The 22,042-nt window shown below is 37.5% G+C and overlaps 1 protein-coding gene across 9 annotated transcripts in view; it reads right to left on the bottom strand.

Annotated features, from left to right (window-relative positions):
- Positions 1-868: 868 nt before the first annotated feature.
- The window catches only part of fray (oxidative stress responsive kinase frayed), a 522,696-nt gene continuing 501,522 nt past the window's right edge, over positions 869-22,042 (bottom strand). For all 9 annotated transcript variants that reach the window (XM_076192634.1, XM_076192630.1, XM_076192631.1 and 6 more), the window contains one exon: positions 869-15,260. In XM_076192634.1, the coding sequence (XP_076048749.1) occupies positions 15,183-15,260 (78 nt within the window). In that variant the 3' untranslated portion in view covers positions 869-15,182. The remainder of the gene's footprint in view (positions 15,261-22,042) is intronic.

Genomic DNA, 22,042 nt, shown 5'->3' with positions numbered 1-22,042 from the left:
GTGCCAGAAATAAGCCCTGTAGTCCCGCACTAGTCACCTTTCTCCTTTGACATCTTATCTTTTGCTACTCTTTGCAAACATATTACTATATTAAATTCCATTTTTACCCATTTCAATATACTGCCTTTAAAACCTACATTTTTCAGCTTCTATATTACTCTTTTGTGTGACACTGTTGAAAACCTTTAACAAATAAAGCTATATACAATCCACCCAATCCTCTCTCTCATGAATCACATCAACCACTTAAATAAAAACTTAGGAGGTTGGTTACACATTACTTTCCCTTTCTGAAGAGAAATTGTCAATCACAATTCACTTCTTCAAGTTATCTATCCATTTATCTTTAACAATTTCATGACAGGCATTGATTATAATGTCAGGCAATGACTACCTCACACTTGTCAACACTCTAGGTGGGAGTTCATCCTAGGGACACCACATGGAAATGGTAAGGCATCACCTGGCATGAAGTAAAGTCTCTTTGATAGCAATTTTTACATAGTAAAATAATGAGAGAGGGAGAGGAAAAAATCTGCTCATATATGAGGTTGTAATAGAATACAACATTCTTTGTAAAACTTTATTAAGTTACACGTAACAAGTAAACATAATGTAATATTCTTTTAAATAAATAAACATAATACAATTGGTCCCAGCAACATATTGAAAAAGTTATGAGAAAAAAATAAAGGTTTTGAGAAGACTGAGGTAATAGAAGTCTGAACCTGAAGGCTCTATTGTGTATTTTCTGTCTTGAATCGATGATCTTATGATTATGTTTACATACACAAATATATCAATGGGTGACAATAAGAATAAAAGTTAAATAAAATTCATAATGAGGGTTCAAATTGAAACTCGTTCAAATTCTTTAGGCTTTATTTCAAAGAAAGATCACTGTTCTCCATTCATGATTTCTTTTCTTTTTTTCATGTCCAACTGCTGGGTACAGTATTAAAAATATTTCAGTCAAAAAAAAAAAAAAAAAAAAAAAAAAAAAAAAAAAAAAAAAAAAAAATCACCCAGAAATTAATTTTATTCACAATTTGAATGTCAATATATTTTTCTTAGAAGACTTCCAGAATAAAAAGTCAAAATAATACTAACATTATATAGGACTGATGGCATAGAGCAACACAAGTGCACAGCTCTGGACAACAAAGTATGATGAAGAAAGAAATAGGTTCAGCTGCATCTCCCGTCCTATGTACAGCTTGCTGGTGGCAGCAGCAGCAGCAGCATAAAATCACCAGTGACTCCGTGTTCATCTCTCCTGCCACCATAAGGCATTTTCTACACATACTTACAGGCATCCTTCCTTCTACACAAGCACATACATACATACACATACACACAAATTGTAGGGAGTTGGAGGTTGAAGGGCTAGTTTTCATGGGTCTTCTACAATCTCCCCCCCACCCAGTGCCACAAGGAACTATACACAAGATTTTATCAGGTAGCACCTGAAATTTGGTTTCTCAAAATAAATCAGTTTTCTTAATACTTACAATATAGTTCTTGATATATAACTGGACAGCTGTAACAATACCTAGTATGCTACTGCCATTCACCTAAATCTATAAAACATTAGCAAGCATTCTTACATCATACTACAGTAGATTCCTTTTAATCTTGAAAGGTTCAATGGTTTACTCTTATCAAATTTCAGTGAATTCTTTTTTCACATCAAAATATCCAAGGCATTCTGGTGTCTAGATACTTTCAAATTAAATCAGTGTCAAGTATACCCATTATCATGTTTTCCTTATTTGCATCTTATTTCACTATACAATCAAATTTCAACATCTATACTTTCCATGCATTAATAATTATTATTTTCCAGTGCAACTAAACCCTTATGCACCTCTCAACTCCTAGCATGACTGGCCACATACTAAACAACACAAAATCATCTAAACTAATGTATATACACAAAAGGCAAGGACATCTCTTGTTACATTATTTAACTATTGAATGACATATCTAGAAGCTGGTTGTATAGCCAAAATTCAAATCACATATTGAAAGGCTCAGTATTTCTAGTTTATATGCACAAAAATAATAATTAACATAAAACCACCATATGCCTAGGGGACACAGACTAGCTTAAGAAACCTTGCAAACTAGGAGGTTGCCCCCAATACAATACATACAAACTCCACTTTGCAAAAGATGAAGCTAAGAATTAATGTAAACTGAGACTCCACAGATGAACCCCAGAACCCCCCAGGTAACCATTAACACAAGTGACAAAAGAGTCCAAAGAACATGTGAATGGACAATGACACTTTGAAGTCCCATTCACATCCATTCATTGACCCAAATAGTAGTGGAGCCTTTTCCCACTTTCTATTATTAAAAGTATAATGCACTACATCTCTGTTTTATGCACTAAACGAGTTAAATGTGACTTACATATAGGTAGAAAATCCACACATATATTATTCATCCAAACATACACAAAACACAAATACATCCACCTACCTATCTATGTGTGTTTGTGAACATGCATGTATGTGTGTATGCACACCTGAATGTGTATGAACATATGTGAAAATGTAAAACCAGCATATAAGGTAAGTGTATGTGTGTGTGTATTTACCTAGTTGTATTTTATGGGAAGGGGAGCTATGCTTGTGGTGACCCATTTGTGTATCTTGTAAGATTAAGTTTGTTTTTAAATTCTTGCATTGTGTTTGCACACACTATTTTTTTGTCCAATTTGTTGCAGATATCTATCACTCTGTGTGGGAATCTGTTCTTTTTCAGATCTCTTCTATAGCTGTTCTTTTTGAGTTTCATTGCATGGTCCTCTTGTTTTTCCTGTCCCACTTTAATAAGTCCTCTCTATCAAGGCACTCTTTTCCTTTCATAATTCTGTAGATGGTTTGTAGGTCCCCTCATTCTCTTCTTTGTTCCAGGGTTGGCTATTCCAGTTCAGCCAGTTTTTGTTCATATGTCAAATTTGAAAGTGTTGGGGCCATCTTTGTCGTTGCTCTTTTCTATTCTTTGTAATTTTCTTATATATTTTTTTTTGTACTGGGTGATCATATCAGCGCTGCACATTCCAGTTTTGGCCGTATCAGTGTTTGTAATATTTTTAAAATAATTTCCTTATCTAGGTATTTAAAAGCCACCTTTATTGATCTCAACAAACTGTATGTCTCTCCAACTATTTTATTTATATTTTCATCTGGTGACATGTCTTTCTTGATGATTACTCCTAGGTCCCTTTCAGAATTTACTTTATTTCTTTTCTGTCAATTTTATACTGTCCTGATATCCTATTCTTGCTTTTCCCAAATTCGTTTATACTGCATTTCTTGTTGTTGAATTTTACTTCCCATCTCTTGCTCCACTCTGAGACTTTGTTCAGATCACTCTGTAATGACTCACAGTCTATTTCGGAGTTTATTTTCTTTAGTAACTTTGCGTCATCTGCAAAGAAGTTCATGTGTGTGTTTACCTAAATGTAGTACACAGGAAGAGAGCAATATTTGTGGGGTCCTGTCTCTTATTCTTTTATTATCATATCTCAGTTTAGATTCATGTATAGTATTTCAACTTGTACTTGAAAAAGCTGTAATAAGCGAAACATCATACAAATAAAGGCTCCATCCTAATATGGTGTTTAACTCGTCAGTCTTGTTGGCAACTGCTACTTATATATATATATATATATATATATATATATAAAAGTTTATTCTCTTTAATAATTTTGCATCATCCGCAAAGCAGTTCATGTAAGTTTCAATGCCTTCATCCATGTCATTTACATATGTAGCAAACATTATCGGAGCTAGTACTGACCCCTGTGGGACGCCACTACTCATTTCTTCCCATTTTGAATATCTGTCTCTGAGCACCACTCTCATTTTTCTTCCATGTAGGAAGTCCTCCATCCAATTCAATAGTTTTCCATGTATGCCTCCTATTGTTTCCAGTTTATATAGTAATTTTCTGTGTGGTACCTTATCAAATGCCTTTTGTGTTCAACAAAATGCTCACTCATTTGTTGCTGACACAGGTTCATATCCTGTATGTTAACTGATCAGATTCTAGCATATGTTCTTGTGGAGTGCCAACATGAGTTTCAATAGAAGTTGTTTGGAGCCTATACTGATCTCAAGGAGGCATTTGATTCAACCCATTGTTGGGTCCTCAGGAATCTTCTGAATATATGTACGATTCCTGCAATGGTTACTGATCAGATATCAGGTCTCTACTCTAGGACAAAGTGTGTTGAGATGTGTGGAGGAGGCATGTCCAACTTCTTTCCTATTAACTCTGGAGTGCAGCAGGGGCATGTCCCTGCTCTAACACTTTTTAACACCTGCATAGATTGGGTACTGGAAAAATTGTTAATTAATGTCATTGCGAAGCATCCAGTGGTACAACTAACGTCACTAACTTGGTCTTTGCTAATAATCCTGTACTTCTTACAGAGTCAATGGAGACCCTGGTGAAGCTGGTGAGCCACTGCACAAGGAGGTAAGGCATTTGGGGCCTTAATGGATGATCCACTTAGATGTCTTGGAAAGCTTTACATACTTTGGTAGTGTATGGAATCAATGATGGGTCATGTCAGGAAGTCCTTCATAGGATTGGCATTGCCTGTGGAGTTAAGGATTCACTCAACTAGAATATTTGGTGTTTTCAACACTGAATTTTGAGGTTGCTTGTACTCCATGGCTTGCTGTGTGGCCATAAGATATGGCCACCCAGTGCTAACTTGAAGAGGCATCTCAATTTCTCTGGTATCAAGTGCTTCAGAGCATTACAGGGTATCACTGGTATGACTTTGCATCAAACTAGTGACTGTCCTGTAAGACTCCGTCAATACCTGCTTCCAGCAGTGTGTGAATATCAACTCCTATTATACAAACACGTGGCATATGTCCCTGATGTTCATCTCACTGACAGGGTTATCTCGACTTGAAACAACCCTCAGTAGAGATGAGGGGGACACTCACAAACTCATGGCTACAGCAAGTCAACTGATATCTGCAATCACTGTTTGGAATGGGAAAAGTGGCTGCATTTTTTTTTTTTTAACTGCAGGGAAGTGTTGGTGTGTGATTGAAGTGATATGTCCCTTGATGTTTGTTCCATATTGATGATGAAAATGAAGTAAACATGCCTAACTGACAAGACTAACTTCAATATGTTCCTCTTCTTTTGCTTCTATGTACAAGCAGTCCTTGTTGCTGCACTGCACCTGTGGTTGAGTCTGAGGATAGGCTGAAGCAGTTGGTGGAGTTTAGAAGGATGTGTAAGAGGAGAAAGCTGAAAGTGAATTTGGGCAAAAGTAAGGTGATAAGATGCACAGGGAGTGATGGTGGTAGCCTGGAGGTGACTTTAAAGGGTAAGAGGTTGGAGGAAGTAGAAAACTTTAAGTACTTGGGGTCAAATATACCAGTGAATGGAGGAGTGGGAGTGGAGGTGAAATACTAAAGAAAGCAAATAAATATTTGAGGCGAATAAAATGAGTTAAGAGAAATAAGTATCTGGGGATGAATGCAAAGAGAAGGTTATACAAGATTGTGGCCACAGCACTGTAAATAGCAGACCTGGAATCTGAAAGAGGCAGGGAGGAAGAACCTAAATGTTTTTGACATGAAGTGTTTGAGAAGCATGGTAGGTATTATGAGGATGAATAGATTAGGAAATATGAAGATGAGGAGGAGAATGCAGGTGGGAAGAGGCTGGCAAATGGGGTTGATCAAAGAGTCTTTAAATGGTTTGGCCATGTGGCAATGGGTGAGGAAAGACAAAACTAGTGTGGAAAATAAAAGCAGATGGAGGTGGATGGATAAGGTGAAAGGGGAATCACAATCAACCTTATCTTTTATGCTCTTCATGATCTTGTCATCATTATCATCAAGTAGAACAGTGTAATTGTTTGTTCCAGCTACCATGTCATTAATGTCTATCAAGATAGTGCTACATCAATACCTGTGGGATCCTACAAATTACTTTTCTCCAATCTAACATCCTATCCTTTTTCCACCTTCCACATCAATCTGTTCTTCAGTAAGTCCTTCATCAATTCCAGCAAACTCCTTTAATGTCCTCCCATATGTTTCAATTTCCTTATCAATCTTTTCTTGGAAACATTATCAAAAACTTTCTTCAGATACAGGTACATACTGTACAATACATCAATCACCTGATTAAAAAACCTTCTTATACATCCAATTTTGTCATTCAACACAGAGTTTCTAGTTATTTCTCACCCTCTCCTCTTTAAAGCCATTTTCCTTAGTAAATTCAGACTGGGTGCTATTATTTACTAGTTTAGATTACATTTTGATATCTTCATAGGCTATTCCAAGGACCAATGCTGCATACCTACAAGTCACAGTCCTGTAAGATAGTGAAAATCATCTTTTCACTGTCAGTCTTCAAAACTCATCAACATATTCATCTCTATTTGGAGGTACAGGATGGGTCAAATACTGTCTCCAAACTGAGCCTAGCTCTTTTCATGTCAATTTTGACTGCACTTCCTCCATCTTTTCACATGAGGAGAACTGAAAACTGAGAACTAGTTCCATCTTACTACTACTATAAGCTGGTGAATTACAAGTGGTCCCACACTAAAACAACTTGGACATTGGCCCAATGTTTTTTTCTATGGGCTATAGATCTATGGCCAAAGGAATATAGCCAGCCACTGTGGAACTGCAGGTTTCTGGTCACAGAGACTCGAGGCTACAATTACTGTTATCATCACAGACTATTATATCTTTTTCCACTTGGTGATTACTTCACTGAATCCCAAATTACCATTAACATATCTAGAGAACAATTCTGGTTCATTTTTTACATTTGTCCATTACACTTTTTTCAAGAGTTTCTTTCTTCTTATTTTGATTAATTTCTGGCTTTCTTATAATCATCCACTAATCTATTGACGCTTTTCTTTCTCCACCCTTCCCAAATTCTATATAAATTACCCCATCTCACATTTTTGTATATATGTTTACCTAAAGTTTATGCAAAGGAATAGTTAATTTTGAGGTCCCATCTTGGCTCCATTTGTCAAAATTGGCCTTACATTTTTTTTGTTTTTTTACTCAGTAATTTCCTCATCTAAGCTTTTCTACAAATTTATGCACACATTCTGAAAACTGTCTACCTTGTTCTTCAAGCACCTTGTCTTTTCCAGTTTTTTGGCACAAATTTACCTTCACCCAATACTGTTGGGTTTGTGAATTCCCTCCAATCTATTTCAACAGCCCAGAGGCTGTTACCAGTTTCCTGGAGGTTGTGGGTTTTCTGTAGGAGAGACAGGGGCAATGGATTGACTTAATCATAAGAATTTCCTTAAATCTGTATTTTTCCCCGCATGGTATCTGCCTTGTCTATGCACTTCAGTTCTTTGTTTTATCTTTAGCAAGGTGAAAATTTAGTACTACATTTACCTAGTTGTATTACATGGGAAGGGAGCTATGCTCGTAGTGACCCATCTTTGTATCTTTCAGCATCAAGTTTTTTCTTAAAATCTTGAATAGTATTTGCACACAATGTTTCTTTATCTAAGTTATTCCATATATCCAGCACTCTATGTGGGAAGCTATTTTTTTTTCCGATCTCTTCTATAATTATCCTTTTTGAGTTTCTTTTCATGACCTCTTGTTATTCCACTGTCAATTTTTAGTAAATCATTCCTATCAAGGATTTCCATTCCTTTCATGATTCTATATATAGTCAGCAGATTACCTCTTTCTCTTCTCTGCTCTAGTGTTGGTAGTTCCAATTTCGATAATCTTTGTTAAACCGACACTTTATGTAAATCTCTTTTTGTTTCTTTTTTTGGTACATATTTGTTAATTCCTTCCTTGTAGTTTTCTTTGAATATGTTCCATTTGTCTTCCGTCTTTGTTTCCTCTTTAGAGAATTTATCCCAGTTTGTGTTTTGGAATTTTTTTTTCTTAGTTTAACAAAATCCATTTTGTTGTACATTAATCTTCCTTCTCTGTGTTTGTCATTCCTGTCTACATTGTTCTGTTCTTTTAATTCAAACTCTATTAGTATATGGTCACTCTTTTCCAATTGGTGTTTTATACTCCATTTTGTTCACAATATCTGGTTCAGAAGTTAATATTACGTCTAGTTTTGACGGTTCCTCATTGTTTCTATACTGCATCTAGTATTTTCCTTAACCCATTGTGTTAGGGTGTATTTGATGGTCATATCCTGTAGAATGTTGCTCCAAATTTCACCTCCCCCCCTGTAACTATCATTTCTTCCCAGATTATGTCTTTTGCATTAAAATCGCCCATGATTACTATGTTTCCACCCTCTTTCAGTAACTCATTTAGCACAATCATTGTGTCTTCCAATAATTTGAAATGTTTGCTGTCCGACCACACATGCTACAAATTTTCTGCTTTTCATCTTTTTGTTAGCAATTTTTATCATAATTAATTCCACATTGCCTTTGCCTTCAATAATCTTTGTCACATATAGACCCTTTTTGGCCAATATCATGACACCTCATCCCTGCTTTTCTGTTCTATTTTCCCCCCAGTGGTTGTATAGACCATGTCCCACTATGTTTGTTGATAGAGGTCCTTTAAATTTTGTCTCTACTATTCCCATGTCAAGATTTTCTGTTTCTAGATAGTCATTTAGTTCATTGATTTCTGAGATCATGTCATCAATATTTGTGAATGCCACTTTCAGTTTCCTATTTTTTTTTCTTCTTTTTTTAAGTTTCCATTGTTTTGATGTACCATTTTTTTAGTCTCAAGTCTAGCACTCTCCATTTTTTTTTTTTTTTCATCTGTTCTCTTCTCATTTCTATCTTTGGCTTCAATTCTGAGAGCTTTGTCTTTCTCTTTTTCCTCATCACTCATTTCCTTTTGTATCCATATATGTTTGAATTTCTTGCCGTTTGCCAGTTTAACAGTTTTTGATAATACTTCCTTGGCTATTATTTGGATTCTTAGTTTTATTTTCAGAGGTCTATGTTTTTTATCTTTTGAATATTTGCCTAGCCTATGGATTTTGTCAATTTCTGTATTGAAATTTTGCCCTTCATCCTGTAATTCTTTAAGAATCTCCTTAGCTATTTCCTTCTCCTTTTCTCTCTGGTATCTGTACATATCGTGTTTTTCCGGGATACCATGGACCACAATGCACTTACATTTGTCCATTGTATGTCTCATGCAATTTTCCTGTTCTTTAATTACTTTCATAACTGTTTCTTTTGCGTTTTCCTCCATCTGCTTTTGTACTATTTCTCTAAAACATATTATTTTATTTTCCTGTTCTTGTTTCCATTGATTTTCTATTTCTATGAGGTCTGTTTCTTTGGTTGACTTTTCCACCTTTCTGGTCACTACTTGTAATTGCTCTTTGACCTTTCTCAGTTCATCATTTTTATTTTTGTCTTCATTTTTCATTCTCTCATTTTCTCTTTTTAGGATTTCAATTTCGCTCTTTAGGTCACTTAGTTCTTTGATAGTTTGCTCATTACTCTTATGTACAGCTCGGTAGTCCAATTTTAAATCTATAATTTCTTACATTAAGTCATTTATTTCACGATTTCTTAATGCATTACTATATCTAATTTCTCTATCTATATCTAAGCTTTTTCCTATTTCACCTGGGTTTCTTTGAAACCCTGAGGAAAAGTCACTTTCCCCCAATTACACATGGGCGTTTGGGGATGACACCTCTAGGACTTTCCACTATACTTACGTCTAATCCTCTTTATGTCAGTTCATTTGTTATTCTTTCCTCTTTATCTTTCTCCATTTTGCCAAAAACTATACTTATTTTAAGAACTGGAAAAACTGTGTGTGTGTGTGCATTTACTTTGTATTTTACAGGAAGAGAGCATTGCTTGTCATGACCTGCTTTTGTATCTTTCAGCATCCAGTTTGATCTTAAATTCTTGTATAGTTTTTGCACTCACTGTTTCCTCATTCAATTTGCTCCAGATATCTACCACTCTGTGTGGGAAACTATTCTTTTTCAGATCTCTTCTGTGTGTGTGTGCTGCGTGTTTGTGCTGTGTGTGTATTTACCTAGTTGTATTATACAGGAAGGGGAGCTATGCCCATGGTGACCCGTCTTTGTATCTTGCAACATCTAGTTTGTTCTTAAATTCATGTATGGTGTTTGCACACACTATTGTTTTGTCTTATTTTTTTCCAGATCTCTTCTATAACTGTCCTTTTTGAGTTTCTTTTCATGTCCCCTTGTTTTTCTTCTATCCCAATTTAATAAGTCTTCTCTATCAAGGACTTCCATGCCTTTCATAATTCTGTAAATGGACAACAGATCACCTCTCTCTTCTTTGTTCCAGGGTTTGTAGTTTCAGTTTAGAAAATCTTTGCTCATATGTCAGTTTTGAGAGTGTTGGGGCCATCTTTGTCATTACTCTTTGGATTCTTTCGAAACAAATTGTACATCTTTTGTTGTACCAACACTTTACATATCCTTTGTCTTGTTTTTGTCTTGGAACATACTTTTCCACTCCTTTATAAATTTTTGTCAAAATATTCCATTTCTCTTCTACTGTTGTTTCCTTCTTGTGTATCCTTTCCCAGTCTGCTTTTTGAAAGAATTCTCTTATTTTATAAAAATTTGTTTTTCCATACATCAATCTTCCCTTTCTATATTGTTCGTTTTTTTCCATGTATTTTTCCTCATTTAGTTCCAGTTCAACCAATATGTGGTCACTTTTAATTGTTGGTGTCTTATATTCAATCTTGTCCACTATTTCAGGTTCTGATGTGATTATTAGGTCCAGTCTCGATGGTTCTTCCTCATTTCTATACCTAGTATTCTCTTGTATCCATTACGTCATTGTATGTTCTACAATCAAATCAAGAACAACACAATAGAAAGTGGAGATAATACAGAACGTTGTGGGACTCCACTTATTTCCTCCCTGGTTGAGTTTCTATCTCTAAGTACCACCCTCAGTTTTCTCCCGTTCAAGAAATCTTCCATCTATTTCAATAACTTTCCTTGTACACCTATCATTTCGATTTTTTTTTGTAGCTTTTTCTGTGGTACTTTATCAACTGCCTTTTGTAAATCAAGGAAAGTACAATAAGCCAATCCATCCCTTTCTTGTATTATTTCTATTAGCCTTGAGTAAAAACAAATCAAGTTAGTGGCACATAAATTTTTGTGTCTAAAGCCTAATTGTTTTGGATAAATTTATTTTCTTCCAGATTAATCCATCTACTTTTGATAATTTTTTCACATTGTTTAGCTATCGTGCTTGAAAGGGAGACTGGTCTACAGTTTGTTGGGGTAGACAGGAAGGCACTGTGGGAGGTACTGCAGATATATGAGATAGGAGGAAAGCTGTTAAGAGCAGTCAGGAGTTTTTATGAGAGTAGTGGAGCTTGTGTTAGGATTAGAAATGGAGAGAGTGAGTGGTTTGAGGTAAAGGTGGGACTTTGTCAGGGATGTATTATGTCGCCCTGGCTGTTCAATCTATACATGGATGGGGTGGTGTGAGAGGTGAATGCAAGGGTAGTGGGTAGGGGGTTGGAGATGGTTAAAGAAAATGGAGAAAAGTGGGAAATAAACCAGTTGTTGTTTGCTGATGACACTGTGCTTGTAGCAGGATCAGAGGAGGGATTGAGGTGTGTGTGAAAGAAGGAAGCTGAAGATAAATGTGGGCAAAAGTAAGGTGATGAGATGTACAAGGGGAGAGAGTGACAGCAGGCTGGAAGTGAGCATTAAGGGAGAGAGAGTGGAGGAAGTGGATAGTTTCAGATACTTGGGTGCGAATGTTGCAGGAAAGGGAGGAGTGGGGGTGGAGGTAGAATGTAGATTGAGAGAAGCGAGTAAATGCCTTTGTGGATTAAAAAGTGTAATGAGAAATAGACATCTGGGAATGGATGCTAAGAGGAGGTTATATGAAGGAGTGATTGTGCCGACAGCACTGTATGGGGCAGAAACATGGAACATAAGAGAGGAAGAGAGAAGGAGTTTGAATGTGTTTGAGATGAATTGTCTGAGAAGTATGGTAGGGGTTACCAGACTAGATAGAGTGAGAAATGAGGAGGTGAGGAGGAGAATGGGGGTGGAAGGGGAGTTGGGAGATAGGGTTGATGAAAGAGTATTAGGATGGTTTGGACACATGGAAAAAATAAGTGAAGAAAGATTAGTAATGGTGTGGAAAGCAGAGGTGGATGGAGTGAATATGAGGGGGCGTCCTAGGATGAGATGGATGGATGGGGTAAAAGGGGCATTACAAAAGAGAGGAATGTCTGTTGAGGAAGGACGGGAGAGGACAGAAGATAGGGGTGAATGGAGAAGGGTTGTATATAGATGATGCTGTGATGCATGAGGGGGAGTGGGTGCGGGATGAGGGGTGAGGAAGTATGTATGAGAAACTTGACACAGCCCATGTAAGGGGGAAAAAGCCTTTGGTATATGTATGTATTATACGGGAAGGGAGCTATGCTTGTGGTGACCCGTCTTTGTATCTCTCAGTGTGTGTGTGTGTGAGTGTGTGTGTATTTACCTAGTTGTATTTTACGGGACGAGAGCTATGCTCGTAATGACCTGTTTTTGTATCTCTCCACATCCAGTTTATTCTTAAAATCATGTATAGTTTTGGCACTCACTGTTTCTCCATTTAGTTTGTTCCAGACATCAATCACTCTATGTGGGAAGCTATTCTTTTTCAGGTCTCTTCTGTAACTGTCCTTCTTTAGCTTCTTTTTGTGTCCTCTTGTTTCTCTTCTGTCCCATTTTAATAAGTTGTCTCTATTGAGAATTTCCATCCCTTTCATAATTCTGTAAATGGTCAACAAATCACTGCTTTCTCTTCTTTGTTCTAGTGTGGATAGATGTAATTTCTCCAATCTTTGTTCATAAGTAAAATTTGATAGTGTAGGTGCCATTTTTGTTGCTGTGTGTGTGTGCACATGTCCTCCATACTCTGTGCCTTTTATGTGTGCTTGGTGTTTGTATGTATGTTGTGTCTTTCCATGTATTCTGTGTGTGTACACACTTGTGTTTGTATATGGGTCTCACATAAAAATAACAATGGTGCATCAACAAAATTCATACACAAATGTTCTCCAGACAACTGGTATATGTAAATCACAAAAAACTCAAACTAGTGTGTTCTTCATGAGGATGTTAGAGCTTTGCCTTCCAAAGGTAAAAGCTATGACTGAGAATCCTCATGGTGGGGATTTCCCTGTGTTGCTATGTCACAAGTGTTCCTTGTTGTGTTCAACTTGTGTATAACTTAACTGATGAAAAATTCAAAATGCAAAATAAAATGTGAGTCTGATACACCATTCCTCACAATCTCTTGTAAAGAACTTTCATATAACTCTTATGACATCATTCAATCAAATGACAATTAATACAATTATATGTACAATCAAATCCCAACACAAAGGAACTTAAACTGAGCAAATACATTTGACATCAGCATTCTTCATCACCACATCCATTAATGCAGTAATCTTCTGCTGTAAATACCAAAACACACACACAACATTCTGCTTAACAATAAACTCAAGTGGAATACATTGTAATCAAACCTCCTGAACTTATATAAAAATTAAATAATATATATTTCAAAAAATGTTCACTTCACATACTTTTGTCAGTCTCATGAATTACAAATTAACTTGCTATCAACCTTGGTTAATTTGTCCTTGCATCACCTGAAACATGACACCTTACGACTAATATACTTCGACAAATTACTAGGTTAGAAATCACAGGATGCGACACAGCAGAGGCTGAGGGAGGAGCCCGGCCAGCAAAGTGAGACAGTAGGTTGTCTGGAGCAACAACTGCCGCAGTTGCTCATCTTCCCTCTCCCTTACAATGTAGTTTATAAGTATAGATGCAGATAAATACATACACATATATACATACACATCTAAGTCTATACACATATGCATATATCTATATATATTTTTCATCTCAATATAGAACACTGTAACTAAGCAAGGCCAATAGATCTGGTCACTTGTGAGATGTTACTTTATACTATCATCGAGTAAGTGTATTTTCAGGTGCATGACAATCTGCATCAGTGCATAGTTATACTTTTATCACTCTAGAATCACTACAAACTTACTCGGATTTCTAATCTGCCACTGGCCCCTAAGTGACATACCAGGGAAGGAAGTTGGTTGTTACAGCTGTTCTATATGAGGTTGCTTACATATATACAGTATATATAAAGTGTTGGCTCTTAATACAGTGGCATCAGTAAATGCTGTCTCTAATAAACAAACTATTATTTGTATCTAAATAAGCTCAACCTAATGATATGCTTTTAAAGTACTAATATATACTTTCCATTATTAGAGCTATGGAGTCATTCCCTTTGGGCATTGATGCAAACTAAGCCTGAAGTTCAATCCATTCTGACTTAAAAAGCAACCGCCCTTGAGATAGTTGTTCGCTCCTGGCTACCTGTGCATTACCATTCTCTATTGGATACACAATAATACCAAGAAAGATACTAAATAATTTATTTCCCCATAAGCTTGCTAACAGGCTAGCTTTGAAGACTTAAATACAATGAAGTTTCATAACTTTCTAAATGTCAAAGCAAATGATGACTTTGAATGTACGGAAACCTTTTTTGCCACACGTCTATAGATTCTTTCTGCTTTTCTTTGATTCGTTAACTGAGGGAAGACAATATAATGTACCAAGACAGAAAGAAAGAAGAGGTAAAAGTGATCTATACCATTGCACAAATCTACTAAACCACTGCAATGTTTGCAACATAATCAGCCTATGAGTGGGGAGAGGTTATTTAAAAATTATATAACTTATTGATTGAGCTCCCCTTCACTGTAAAATGCACACCCATGACTTTTCAAATCCCATTGCTGTGTTTCAAATATCATAGATTAGATTTTCTAGTTACTTAAAAAAATTAGAATCAAATCTTGCCTCATATTCCTAGAGTAAGCAAGACTATATATTAAAAATAAAACATGTACAAAAATTAAATGTTACCACAACTGCCATATCATTCATACCAAAATACTATCTCCAATGGTAACAACTCGAATGGGTCTTTCATAACTTCTATATCGAATATTACAGTTGATAACAAATGGGACTAATTTTGATCTTCCCTTCTTCAACTCTATGAATGACTAATGTACCTTATAAAATAGGATTAGAGCCTAACTGCATTTTAGGAGGGATCAGTCCGTAATGGTGAGTTGGGCGAAACCTATCAAAGCTTTGTCGTCAGCAACTTCATTAGGCTCACATCCAGAACTCTGCAACAAGATAAAAGCAATTTTCTTTAAAGAATACTACTGATGACCCCAATAAAACACATAAGGTAAGTTGCTAGTTTAAATTTATAAATGGATAGAGTGGTGCAAGAGGTAAATACAAGGGTAATGGGCCAGGGATGAGATGGTTAAAGAAAATGGAGAGAAATGGGAGATAAACCAGTTGTTTGCTGATGACACTGCACTTGTAGCAGGATCAAAGGAGGGATTAAGGAAGTTAGTGATGGAATTTGGGAAGGTGTGCGAATGAAGCAAGTTGAAGATAAATGTGGGTAAATGTAAGGTGATGAGATGTACAAGGGGAGAGGATGGCAGCAAATTGGAAGCGAGTATTAACCTCTTGAATACAATGATGCCTATGTAGGTGTCATGAGGCTGCTGGTGTCGGTGTCTTGATTATATCTATTTTGTAGCTGTAGCTGAGTTGCCCCTGAATTCTGTGAACTGGTTTGATCACATTTTCTGTGTTTATACTCAAGAGTGAAAGAGAATGAGTAATACAGCAGTGACTTCATATTTTGTAAGGTGAGTAGTGTGATGCATCATGCATTAGGCATCTGATGCTGCACATGAGAATTTGACTTGTATTGAAGAGGTTAAGGGAGAAAGACTGGAGGAAGTGAATAGCTTTAGATACTTGGGTGCGAATGTGGCAGGATAAGGACTGGAGGTGGAGGCAGAATGTAGATTGAAAGAAGCAAGTAAATGACTGGGGGATTAAAAAGTGTAATGAGAAATGACATTTGGGAATGGATGCTAAGAGGAAATTATACGAAAGAGTGATAAAGCTGACAGCACTGTATGGGGCAGAAACATGGAACATGAGAGGAAGAGTTTAAATGAGTTTGAGATGAAAGACCTGAGAAGTATGGTAGGGGTTACAAGGTTGCATAGAGCGAGAAATGAGGAGGTGAGGAGGAGAGTGGGGGTGGAAAGGGAGTTGGGAGGTTGATGAAAGAGTATTAGGATGGTTTGGACATATGGAAAGAATGAGTGAAGAAAGATTAGTAAAAGAGGTGTGGAAGGAGTGAACATGAGGGGGCAACCAAGGATGAGATGGATGGATGGGGTAAAAGGGGCATTGGGGAAAAGTGGAATGCCTGTTGAGGAAGGAAGAGAGAAGACAGAAGATAGGGGTGAGTGGAGAATGGTTGTGTATGGATGATACTGTGATGCATGGGAGTGGGTGGGGGTGGGGTGGTGAGGGAGTATGTGTGAATGATATTTTGATGCAACCCAAAGGGATTTCTCCCCATCTTCTCTTTTTCTGCATGAGGGGACAGAGAGGGGGGGTTGCCAATTAAATGAAGTGGCCTTGCTGTGGATGTACTGTGTCTTGCTACATTGCTTCTGACCCAGGGCAGTGGGTGAGATGTAGGGGTGACCCCTCATCCAGGAGGAGCCAAGAAAAGAGGGAGGGAGGAGTGGTGAAGAAATGGGTGGGAGTGGATTTATGCCTTTGACTTTGGGTAATTCCCTTATAAAGGGGAAAAAGCCATTGGTATATGTATAAATATGCCATAGTTATAAAAATTAAATGCAATCATTACTACAATAAATTATGAAATGCATGTTCAAAGCTATAACAACATAAATAAAAATATACTTTCCCAATATGATCAATACAAGCATGTATAATAAGGATGTCTTGATAAATATACGTGTTACCAATATCTACAACAATCTGCCATCAGTACCACACACATCCATACAAAAACACATGTCGAAAGGATGTGAAGAAATACAGTTTTCCATATATATACATATACCAAGGGCTTTTTCCCCTTTACATGGGAGGTAGCCAAAAAACAAAGGCATAGAAACCATTCCCACCCATTCCATCCCCTACATACTTCACTCCCCTCCCTCTTATCTTGGCGTCCCCTGGATGACAGATCATCCCTGCACCTTGTCCACTGCCCTGGGTCAGAAGCAGTGTCGCAAGACACAGCACATCCACAGCAAGGCCACTTCATTAAATCGGTGACCCCCCTCTGTTCCCTTGTGCAGAAAAGGAGAATACTGGGAGAAATCCCTTCAGGCTGTGTTGATTTATTTCTCATACATACTCCCTCACCCCCCCATCCCCCACCCACTCCCCCTTATGCATCACAGCATCATCCATATACAACCACTTTCCATTCACCCTATCTTCTGTCCTTCCTCAACAGATATTCCCCTCTTTCCCAATGCCCGTTTTACCCCATCCATCCATTTCATCCTAGGTTGCCCCCTCATGTTCACTCCTTTCAACTCTGCCTTCCACACCTCTTTTAATAGTCTTTCTTCACTCATTCTTTCCATGTGCCAAACCATCCCAATACTCTTTCATTAACCCTATCTCCCAACTCCCTTTCCACCTCTGTTCTCCTCCTCACCTCCTCATTTCTCACTCTACCCTAGTAACCCCTATCATACTTCTCAGGCATTTCATCTCAAATACATTCAAACTCTTTCTTCCCTATCATACTTCTTAGGCATTTCATCTTAAATATATTCAAACTCTTTCTTCCTCTCTTATGTTCCATGTTTCTGCCTTGCACAGTGCTGTTGGCACATTCACTCCTTCATACAATCTCCTCTTAGCATCATTTCCCAAATGTCTATTTCTCATTACACTTTTTAATCACCCAAGGCATTTACTTGCTTCTCTCAATCTACATTCTACCTCCACCTTCACTCCTCCCTTTCCTGCCACATTCACACCCAAGTATCTAAAACTATCAACTTCTTCCAGTCTCTCTCCTTTCATACTCACTTCCAGTCTGCTGCCACTTTCTCCCTTTGTACATCTCATCACCTTACTTTTACCCACATTTATCTTCAACTTCCTTCTTTTGTACACCTTCCCAAACTCTGTCACTAACTTCCTCAATCCCTCCTCTGATCCTGCTACAAGCACAGTGTTGTCAGCAAACAACTAGCTTATCTCCCACTTTTCTCCATTTTCTTTAACCATCTCCAATCCCTGACCCATTACCCTAGCATCCATCTCTTGCACCACCCCATCCATGTATGAATTGAATAGCCAGGGTGACATAACACATCCCTGATGAAGTCCCACCTTTACTTCAAACCACTCACTCTTTCCATTTCTAATCCTAACACCAGCTCTGCTACTCTTGTAAAAACTCTTGACTGCTCTTAACAGCTTTCCTCCTATCCCATATATCTGTAATACCTCCCACAGTACCTTCCTGTCTACCCTGTCATAAGCCTTTTCCAGGTCCATAAAAGCCCAAAATACATCCTTACCTTTTCCTATACCTTTCACACATATGTCTTACCACAAAAATCTGATGTACACAACCTCTACCTGTCCTAAACCCACACTGTTCCTCACCAATTACTCCCTCTGTTCCTCTCAAGACACCTCCCATAAGCCTTCCCAACTACACTCAACAAACAAATACACTTAACCATATAGATACATAAATATGTGAAATAGCTAAGGTGATATATCCAAGGCTTAAACAATACACAAGTTCAAATCTAAATATGATAATTGAAAATCAAAGATATAGGTTAAGTTGGAACTGTACATAAATTTGAGTCTAAGTATGTTAGAAAAGTAGAGAATAGGAGATGAGACCCAATGAACATTGCTCCTTTTGTGTATACTACAATTAGGTAAATACATACTCAGATTACTAAACCACTTGGTACACCACTTGACTTGCCCACATGTCGGTCCAACTGAGAAATCCCTCCCATGACAAACAAGAACCACACTGATATGACTGTGTTAGGGTCATCACCCAGGACAGAAATCATACCAAATGCCCTGCTCCAGATGCAACCATCACACTAAAGACACAGAACACTTCCTACACTTCCCCTCCCTTACCCAATGCAATATCTCCTAGCTAATATTTAGAGCCATTTGACATTTTCTCAAAAATGTACCAGATAATCCTATAATGTTCATTCTGAAATGGAACTAACATTTTTTGGGTTAAACCATTTGTGGATATTGGTTTCACAAAATCAATTTGTCTTTTGGCCATATTTTAGGTTTGGCTCATTTACACATTATGCTGGGGTTTTCATAATTTTCACAACATGTATTTACCTAGTTGTATTATACGGGAAGGGGAACTATGCTCGTGGTGACCCGTTTTTGTATCTCGCAACATCAATTTTGTTCTTAAATTCTTGTACTGTGTTTGCACACACTATTTCTTCATCCAGTTTGTTCCATATATCTATCACTCTGTGTGGGAAGCTGTTCTTTTTCTGGTCTCTTCTGTAGTTATCCTTTTTGAGTTTCATTGCATGTCCTCTTGTTTTTCCTCTGTCCCACTATAATAAGTCCTCTCTATCAAGGCATTCTTTTCCTTTCATAATTCTGTAGATGGTTAGTAGGTCCCCTCATTCTCTTCTTTGTTCTAGGGTTGGCAATTCCAGTTCGACCAGTCTTTGTTCATATGTCAGGTTTGCAAGTGTTGGGACCAACTTTGTTGTTGCTCTTTGTATTCTTTCTAATTTTCTTATATTCTTTTTTGTACTGGGTGACCATATCAGCGCTGCATATTCCAGTTTTGGCCTTATCAGTGTTTGTAATATTTTCTTGATCATTTCCTTATCCAGGTATTTGAAGGCCACTTTTATTGATCTCAACAAATTGTATGTTTCTCCGACTATTTCATTTATATGTTTATCTGGCGACATGTCTTTGGTGATGATTACTCCTAGGTCCCTTTCAGAATTTACTTTCTTTACTTCTTTTCCATCAATTTTATACTGTCCTGTTATTCTCTTCTTGCTTTTTCCAAATTCAATTATACTGCATTTCTTGATGTTGAATTCTACCTCCCATCTCTTGCTTCACTCTGAGACTTTGTTCAGATTCCTCTGCAATGAGTCACAGTCTATTTTGGAGTTTATTTTCTTTAATAATTCTGCGTCATCCACAAAGCAGTTCATGTAACATTCAATGCCTTCATCCATGTCATTTTCATATATAGCAAACATTATCAGAGCTAGGACTGACCCCTGTGGGATGCCACTACTCATTTCTTCCCGTGTTGAATATTTGTTACTGAGCACCACTCTCATTTTTCTTCCATGTAGGAAGTCCTCCTTCCAATTCAATAGTTTTCCATGTATGCCTCCTATTGTTTCCAGTTTATACAGTAATTTTTGTGTGGTACTTTATCAAATGCCTTTTGTAGGTCCAGGAATACACAGTCTGCCCAGCCGTCCCTTTCTTGCAATATATCTATCAATCTTGAATAGAAACAAATGAAATTAGTGGTACATGATCTTCCTTGTCTGAATCCAAATTGCCTCAGGTTCAGTGTACCATTCTCCTCCAGATATTTTGTCTATCTTTGATGATTCTCTCGCAAATTTTAACTATTGTATTTGTTAGGGACATCTTACTTATTTCTTCCTTTATATATCAGCACTATACTGGCATTTTTCCAGTCTCCAGGTAGTTTTCCTTCTTTGAGTGAGCATTCAATTATTTTGTATATTTTTCCTGTTAGTTTGTCTATTCATTCCTTCAGTACATGTACATGTACAAAGGGGAGAGAGTGGGGGAATATCAGATCATTTTTTGGTGGAAGGTAAGCTGAGAGTGAAGGATAGATGGAGGAAGAGGAAAAAGACAAAAGGTAGGCAGGTGCTTAGAATGAACTCTTTAAATGAAAAGGAAAAGAAGAAGGAGTACAAGAAGAAGCTGAGAGAGGAGTCGGAGGGAGTGAAGGATAGAGTAGAGCTAGGAGTGGAGGAGGAATGGGGATGATTCAAGGAGGGTGTCACAAAGTGTGCAAAGATGGTGTGTGGAACAAGAAGGATGGGAGGAAATAGAAGAAAGGGTAGTGAATAGTAGGATGAGGAAACAAAGAAGATTGTAGAAGAGAGGAAGCGAGCTTTCACAGATTGGTTACAAAAAAGGACGAGGGAGTCATATGAGAGGTACAAAGAAAAGAGAAGAGAAGTAAGGCATAAGATAAAAGAGGCAAAGAGGAGAACAGATGTGAAATGGGGTAAGAGTATGACAGAAAATTTTGAAAGTAATAAAAAGATTATTTGGAAAGAAATTAAGAGAGGAGGAGGTGAATCGAGTAGAGAAGAAAAGGTAAATGGTGTAGATGGAGAGATGATAATGGAAGAGAAAGTATGGGGAAGGTGGGCAGAATATTTTAGGGAGTTGCTAAATGTGAAGGAGGATAGGGAGGGAAAGATAGTTGCAGTGGGAAGTGCTGAGAAAATGACCGTGATGAGTGAGGAAAATGGAGGAGAATTAAGGAAGGATGAAGTCAAGGCAGTTGTTAAGATGATGAGAGCAGGTAAGGCACCTGGTCTGGATGGATGCCATGCAGAATGTCTAAAAAAAGGAGGTACAGTGATGGTAGACTGGCTGGTGAGGTTATTTCATGTTTGCTGGAGAGAGGGTAGAGTACCGGAGGACTGGAGTGCCTGTATAGTTCCACTTTACAAGGGAAAAGGGGACAAGTGTGAGTGTAGTATTTTCAGAGGGAGCTTAAGTGTAGTTGGGAAGGCTTATGGGAGGACCTTGATTGCAAGGATTGGGAGAGGGACAAAGGGAGTGATTGGCGAGGAGCAGTGTGGATTTAGGACAGGTAGAGGTTGCGTAGATCATATTTTTGTGGTAAGACAGATATGTGAGAAAAGGTAAGGATGTTTTTTGGGCTTTTACGGATCTGGAAAAGGCTTATGACAGGGTTGACAGGAAGGCACTGTGGGAAGTCTTGCAGATATATGGGATAGGAGGAAAGCTTCTAGGAGCTGTC

Source organism: Oratosquilla oratoria, chromosome 11 (assembly GCF_046742065.1).
Source record: "Oratosquilla oratoria isolate Oo_2021 chromosome 11, ASM4674206v1, whole genome shotgun sequence".
In the NCBI taxonomy this organism is placed as follows: domain Eukaryota; kingdom Metazoa; phylum Arthropoda; class Malacostraca; order Stomatopoda; family Squillidae; genus Oratosquilla; species Oratosquilla oratoria.
This window is presented reverse-complemented; position numbering and strand designations above follow the sequence as displayed.